The sequence below is a fragment of the Chrysemys picta genome, chromosome 2 (assembly GCF_011386835.1).
Source record: "Chrysemys picta bellii isolate R12L10 chromosome 2, ASM1138683v2, whole genome shotgun sequence".
Lineage (NCBI taxonomy): Eukaryota > Metazoa > Chordata > Testudines > Emydidae > Chrysemys > Chrysemys picta.
Genome location: NC_088792.1, coordinates 80,988,903 through 80,996,000, shown reverse-complemented (window position 1 = coordinate 80,996,000; position 7,098 = coordinate 80,988,903). Strand labels below are relative to the sequence as shown.

The window sequence follows — 7,098 nt, the reverse complement described above, 5'->3', positions numbered from 1 at the left end:
GTGGTTCTGGGTACAGCCTCACCCCTCCCTCCCTCCCTGCATGAAAGCAACGGACGGCAGACAACCATTTCGCGCCTTTTTTCTTGTGTGAACACTGCAGACTCCATACCACGGCAAGCATGGAGCCCACTCAGCTCAAGACAGCAGTCATGAACATTGTAAACACGTCGCGCGTTCTCGTGGAGTTTATGCTGAGCCAGGACCAGAAAAATGAGGCGAGGAGGCAGCGGCGGCGGCAGCGCAGCAACAAGCGTGATGAGGACATGGACACGGACACGGACACAGAAATCTGTCACACCACGGGCCTCGGTGCTTTGGAGATCATGTTGTTAATGGGGCAGGTTCTATCCATGGAACGCCAATTCTGGGCAAGGGAAACAAGCACAGACTGGTGGGACCGCATAGTATTGCAGGTGTGCGATGATTCCCAGTGGCTGCGGAACTTTCGCATGCGTAAGGGCACTTTCATGGAACTTTGTGACTTGCTGTCCCCTGCCCTGAAACGCCAGAATACCAGGATGAGAGCAGCCCTCACAGTTGAGAAGCGCGTGGCGATAGCCCTGTGGAAGCTTGCAATGCCAGACAGCTACCGGTCAGTAGGGAATCAATTTGGAGTGGGCAAATCTACTGTGGGGGCTGCTGTGATGCAAGTAGCCAAAGCAATCACTCAGGTGCTGCTACGAAAGGTAGTGACTCTGGGAAATGTGCAGGTCATAGTGGATGGCTTTGCTGCAATGGGATTCCCTAACTGTGGTGGGGCGATAGATGGAACCCACATCCCTATCTTGGCACTGGAGCACCAGGGTACCCAGTACATAAATCGCAAGGGGTACTTTTCAATGGTGCTTCAAGCACTTGTGGATCACAAGGGACGTTTCACCAACATCAACGTGGGCTGGCCGGGAAGGGTTCATGACGCTCGCATCTTCAGGAACACTACTCTTTTTAAAGGGCTGCAGCAAGGGACTTACTTTCCGGACCAGAAAATAACCGTTGGGGATGTTGAAATGCCAATAGTTATTCTTGGGGACCCAGCCTACCCCTTAATGCCATGGCTCATGAAGCCATACACAGGCAGCCTGGACAGGAGTCAGGAGCTGTTCAACTACAGGCTGAGCAAGTGCAAAATGGTGGTAGAATGTGCATTTGGCCATTTAAAAGATCGCTGGCGATCGTTACTGACTCGCTCAGACCTCAGCCAAACCAATCTCCCCATTGTTATTTCTGCTTGCTGTGTGCTCCACAATCTCTGTGAAAGTAAGGGGGAGACTTTTATGGTGGGGTGGGAGGCTTAGGCAAATCGCCTGGCTGCTGATTACACGCAGCCAGAAACCAGGGCGATTAGAAGAGCACACCAGGAAGCGCTGTGCATCAGAGAAGCTTTGAAAACCAGTTTCATGACTGGCCAGGCTACAGTGTGAAATATCTGTTTGTTTCTCCTTCATGAAAACCCGCCCCCTTTATTGACTCATTCTCTATAAGGAACCCACCCTCCCCCTTCCCCCAGCTTGCTTTCAAACCCAATAAAGTCACTATCGTTTAAAAATCATTTATTCTTTATTAATAGATTATAAAAAGAGGGAGGGAACCCGGGTGGGGTTTGGGAGGAGGATCGGTGGGAAGGAAAAGGCCACTAAAAAAAGGTTAAAAAAATGACAGCCTTTTGCTTGGGCTGTCCACTGGGGTGGAATGGGAAGGTGTACGGAGCCTCCCTCCCCCATGTTCTTACACGTCTTGGTGAGGAGGATATGGAACATGGGGAGGGAGGAGGGGGGTTATACAGGGGCTGTAGCGGCACTCTGTTTTCCTGCTGCCGTTCCTGAAGCTCCACCAGACGCTGGAGCATGTCTGTTTGCTCACGCAGCAGCCCCAGCGTTGCATCCTGCCTCCTCTGATCTTCCTGCCGCCACCTCTCATCTCGAGCATCTCTCCTCTCCTCACGTTGGTCCCTCCTGTCCTCACGTTGGTCCCTCCTGTCCTCACGTTCACTGGCTTCTTTCCTATACTTTGAAACCGTGTCCTTCCACTCATTCAGATGAGCTCTGTCACTGTGGGTGGATTCCATGATTTCTGCAAACATCTCGTCTCGCGTCTTCTTTTTCCGACGCCTTATCTGTGATAGCCTTTGGGACGGAGGAGGGAGGCTTGAAGAATTTGCAGCTGCTGTAGGGAGGGAAAAAAAGAGAGAATTTTTTAAAAAGATACATTTTGCAGAACAATGCTTATACTATATCCGCAAAATGCTTATACTCTTTCACGGTGACCAACACTATTCACATTACATAGCACATGTGATTTCTGTGCAAGGTCGCATTTTGCCTCTTAATATTGAGTGCCTGTGGCTTTGCTGCTAGAGATCACAGGTCCGGGCAACAGAATTCGGCTTGCATGCGGCCACGGTAAGCCATTGTCTTTCGGCTTCTGCGCCCTCCTTTCCCACATACCAAGTAAAGCCCGTTGAGTGCTGCGGTTTTCCTGTTAACATTCAGCAGCAGGAGAAAACAAACTAACCACCACCCCCCATCCAATTCTCTGGATGATTGCTTTATCCCTCCCCCCACCGCGTGTCTGGTATCAGGGAAGATCCCTGCAGGAACCAAACTAACCCCCCCGCCCTCCCCTCCCGCCATGAATTCTCTGGGATGATCACTGTACCCCTCCCCGCACCGCATGGCTGGTATCAGGGAAGATCCCTGCAGGAACCAAACTAACCCCCCCGCCCCCCCTCCCACCATGAATTCTCTGGGATGATCGCTGTACCCCTCCCCCCACCGCGTGGCTGGTAACAGGGAAGATCCCTGCTAGCCAAACGCGAAAATCTCAGGGCCAATTCCACCCCCCCTGCGCTTGGCTAACTGCAGGGAAGGATTTCTTTTCAGCCACAGGCAAACAGCCCAGTAGGAACGGCCACCTCTGTCCCCTTAATTAAGTTCCCGTATTTCAACCAGGTTACCATGAGCGATATCACTCTTCTGAGGATTACACAGCAAGATAAAGAACGGATGTTGCTTGAATGCCAGCAAACACCGGGACCATACGCTGCCAAGCTTTGTCAGGCAATGATACCAGATTACTTGCTGCAAGCATGGAGTGGTCAAGTGTCCTACCATGGAGGACGGAATAAGGCTGCACTGCCCAGAAACCTTGTGGCAAGGCTTTTGGGGTACCTCCAGGAGAGCTTCATGGAGATGTCCCTGGAGGATTTCCGCTCCATCCCCAGACACGTTAACAGACTTTTCCAGTAGCTGTACTGGCCGCGAATGCATCCCAAGTCCTCAAGGCAAAGTAATCATTAAAAAACGCTTGCTTTTAAAACAAGTTTTATATTTTAAAAGGTAAACTCACCTGAGGTCCCCTCCATGGGGTCGTGGTCTTGGATACTGGGTTGGGAGGGTACTTCAGTCAGGCTGAGAAAAAGATCCTGGCTGTTGGGGAGAACGGAGTGCTGGGTGCTCTCTGCAAGCTCGTCCTCCTCCTCCTCTTCCCCATCCGCAGAATCCTCAAGTGTAGCTGATGAGATTATCCCCGACCCGGAATCCACGGTCACAGGTGGGGTAGTGGTGGCGGCGCCCCCTAGAATTGCATGCAGCTCGGCGTAGAAGCGGCATGTCCGTGGCTCTGACCCAGAGCGACCGTTTGCCTCCTTTGTTTTTTGATAGGCTTGTCTAAGCTCCTTGACTTTCACGCGGCACTGATCTGAGTCCCTATTGTGACCTGTCTCCATCATGCCCTTGGAGATTTTTTCAAAAGTTTTAGCATTTCGTCTTTTAGAAAAGGAAGGAATGCCAGCTAATTCAGAGAATATGGCCTGGAGGAGGAGGAGGAGAGGGGGCTTGTGCATGAGCTCGGGGGCTTGTAACACTAGCCAGCACGAGGGAGATGCTTAGTTAGGATAGGTGAGAGACAAGTAAACGACTTATTCATTGGCCAAAAGTTACGATGCACGAGGGTAGCATGCACTGCTAAAAGGTATATAATCTTTGTGTAACCGACTATCTGGGTCCCCCTCCTGATTAGCAGCGGGGGCACCACGCTCGAGTGTAATAAACTTGCTATCTCTGTAATACTCTGCAGTCGTGGACTTTGTTCGTGTGCCTCAGCCTAGACTCGAACTGTGCGTGACCTATAGGTATAATTCGCAAGAAAAATCAGAACTGAGTCCATAGAATAAACTGATCTGTAAAGGGAAGTTGCATTATGCACACCCAAAAAACTCCACTGTGATCTATACCTGCAACTGCCACACACTTAACAGCCCTAACACAAATCCTCGTCCTTCCTGCCCATTGGAGAATGGGGCCCAGCAGACAGCCTCAAGATGAGGAGCAGGGCAGTACAAGAGAAGGAGCCCTGACAAATGGCCAACAGGCTGAGGCAATGACAGAATGAACAGTTGCTCCTGTGGCCACACCTCTAAGCAAAACATCTGTAACGACCCTCAAAGAATATGCTCGGTTCACGGAGCCTCTCTGACAGTCGGAGAGTTGGTTCAGCAAGCTCTGCATGCCCCCATCCCTGTTACGTTAGTCCCCAGCATAGGGAGTGTATCAGGGCATTTTGGGGTTGGGTGGATGTGTGGCAGACAGAGTCTTATTGACAGCTATTTCCTAGCTGCCAGAAGACCCATACAGACCATGGTCAGCTGGGTTCAAGTTAAGCCAATACTAAGGGCTTCCCTAAACTGTATTGGGGGACTAATCAGCTCTTTGAAGCCCCAGGGAAGAGGAATCACATTGCCTCCCTTCTTAGTCCCATTGCAGGGCTCTGCATCAGTATCCTAGAGATGAATTCAGGCTTGGAATCTGTGTGACAAAGCCAATTCTATGAAGGTCAATCAAAACGACACTATCCAGCATAGTTTAGAGTCCACTCTTTGTTTTCTGACTTTATCATCTTTCTTTAAATAATCAGAACAGTCGCAAGTAACACCTGAAAAAATGTAGTCCAATTACACACAGTCAGTGGCTTGAAAACTATGTTTGGCTGTAGAAAAATATAGCAAATGGAATACTAATCATTTGGAAAGCAGACAGAATCTACTGCTTGACAGACAATATAAATTTTCACAGCACATGCAAATACCGTCCGATTGCATTTATAAGAAGAAAAGGCTTCAGGATAGGAGGCAAGCTAGATATAACTTTTTTCAATCTTGTGATTTGTGAGACATTTTACAAATCCAGCGTCAGTTTTATTGTATTAAATTTAGGGCTGTCGATTAATCGCAGTTAACTCATGCGATCAACTCAAAAATATTAATCGTGATTAAAAAGATTAATCGCAGTTTTAATCACACTGTTAAGCAATAGAATATCAATTGAAATTTATTAAATATTTTGGATGTTTTTCTACATTTTCATATATATTGTATTCTGTGTTGTAATTGAAATCAAAGTGTAGATTATTTTTTATTATAAATATTTGCACTGTAAAAATGATAAACAAAAGAAACAGTATTTTTCAATTCACCTAATACAAATACTGTAGTGTAGGGGTGGCCAACCTGTGGCTCTTCAGAAGTTAATATGCGGCTCCTTGTATAGGCACCAACTCCGGGGCTGGAGTTACAGATGCCACCTTTCCAATGTGCCGGGGGGCTGCTCACTGCTCAACCCCTGGCTCTGTCACAGGCCCTGCCCCCACTCCACCCCTTCCCGCCCCCTCCCCTGAGCCTGCTATGCCCTTGCTCCTCCCCCACCCCACCCCCAGAGCCTCCAGCTCTGGGGGTGGGGTGGGGGAGGCACCAGGCCTGGTGCAACCACTAGGTGAACTAGGCAGCCGCCTATGGCGCCTACTGGTTGAGGGTGCCTAAAAGCTCACTCAGGCGAAGAGGTGGAGTGGAGGTGAGCTGGGGTGAGGGGGCGCGGGGAGGGCCGCACACAGGGCCGGTGGAAGGATGTTTCGCGCCCTAGGCAAAACTTCCACCTTGCGCCCTGTCCCTGAGCCCCTGCCCTGAAGTAGCTTCCTACCTCCCGCCCTGAGGCGCCCCCCCACCCCAGCTCACCCCTGCCCCGTCGGCGCCGCAAGCCTGGGAGGTGGGAGAAGTGAAGCAGCCACGGCGTGCTCGGGGAGGAGGCGGGGCAGGGGTGAGCTGGGGCGGGGAGTTCCTCTGCGTGCCACCCCCCCCCCTTGCTGCAGGCGACCCTCCCCACGCTCCACTGCCTCAGCTCCCTCCGCCTAAATGCCAGCGGCGACTGGGGCGGCCGAAGATCCGGCCGCCACGGTTGCTGCCGAAGAAAATGGCACCCCCCCAAATCCTAGCACCCTAGGCGACCGCCTTGGTCGCCTAAGTGGTTGCACCGGCCCTGGGGGCACATAGGGGAACCGCTCTCCGCCCCAGATCACCTCCACTCTGCCTCCTCCTCTGAGCACACAGGCCCCACTCTAATTCTCCTCCAATCGGCGCCACAAGCCTGGGAGGGGAGGAGAATTAGAGCAGGGCCAGCGTGTTCAGCAGAGGAGGCAGAGCGGAGGTGTGCTGGGGCGGGCTCACGGGGGGGGGGGGTTAGCTTCCGTGGGGGGGGGATCCCCGGGCGGGGTTAGCTACCACAGAGGGGAGGGGCGGGGGGGTGGCGGGTGTGGTTAGCTGCAGAGAGGGATAGCTGCTGCGGTGGAGCGGGCTCCCCGGGTGGCGGGCAGGGTTAGCTGCCACGGGGGCGGGGTGTTCTCTTCTGGTGGGGGGGCGCGGGTGGCGGGGTTAGCTGGGTGGGGAGGTGGCGCAAGGTGGAAGTTTCGCCTGGGCGAAACTTCCACCTAGGGCGTGAAACTTCCTTGCACTGGCCCTGGGAGGCGCTGATTGGCCGGGCTGCCAGTGGGTGGGAGGCACTGGGAGAGCGGGGGAGGGGATCTGATGCGGGGCTGCTGACATATTACTGTGGCTCTTTGGCAATGTACATTGGTAAATTCTGGCTCCTTCTCAGGCTCAGGTTCGCCACCCCAGCTGTTGTGCAATCTCTTTGCTGTGAAAGTGCAACTTACAAATGTAGATTTTTTTTTGTAACATAACTGCACTCAAAAAGAAAACAATGTAAAACTTCACTCAGTCCTACTTCTTGTTCAGCCAATCACTAAGACAAACAAGTTTGTTTACATTTCCAG

The 7,098-nt window shown here is 51.9% G+C and overlaps 1 protein-coding gene across 1 annotated transcript; it reads right to left on the bottom strand.

Annotated features, from left to right (window-relative positions):
• Window positions 1-1,538: 1,538 nt before the first annotated feature.
• Window positions 1,539-5,641, bottom strand: LOC135981376 (uncharacterized). Its single transcript, XM_065583604.1, has 2 exons — window positions 3,346-5,641; window positions 1,539-2,163 (listed from the first exon to the last, which is right to left on the bottom strand). Exons 1-2 carry the CDS (start codon window positions 3,839-3,841, stop codon window positions 1,634-1,636), a joined length of 1,026 nt encoding a protein of 341 aa, XP_065439676.1. The 5' UTR covers window positions 3,842-5,641; the 3' UTR covers window positions 1,539-1,633.
• Between the last annotated feature and the right edge of the window lie 1,457 nt (window positions 5,642-7,098).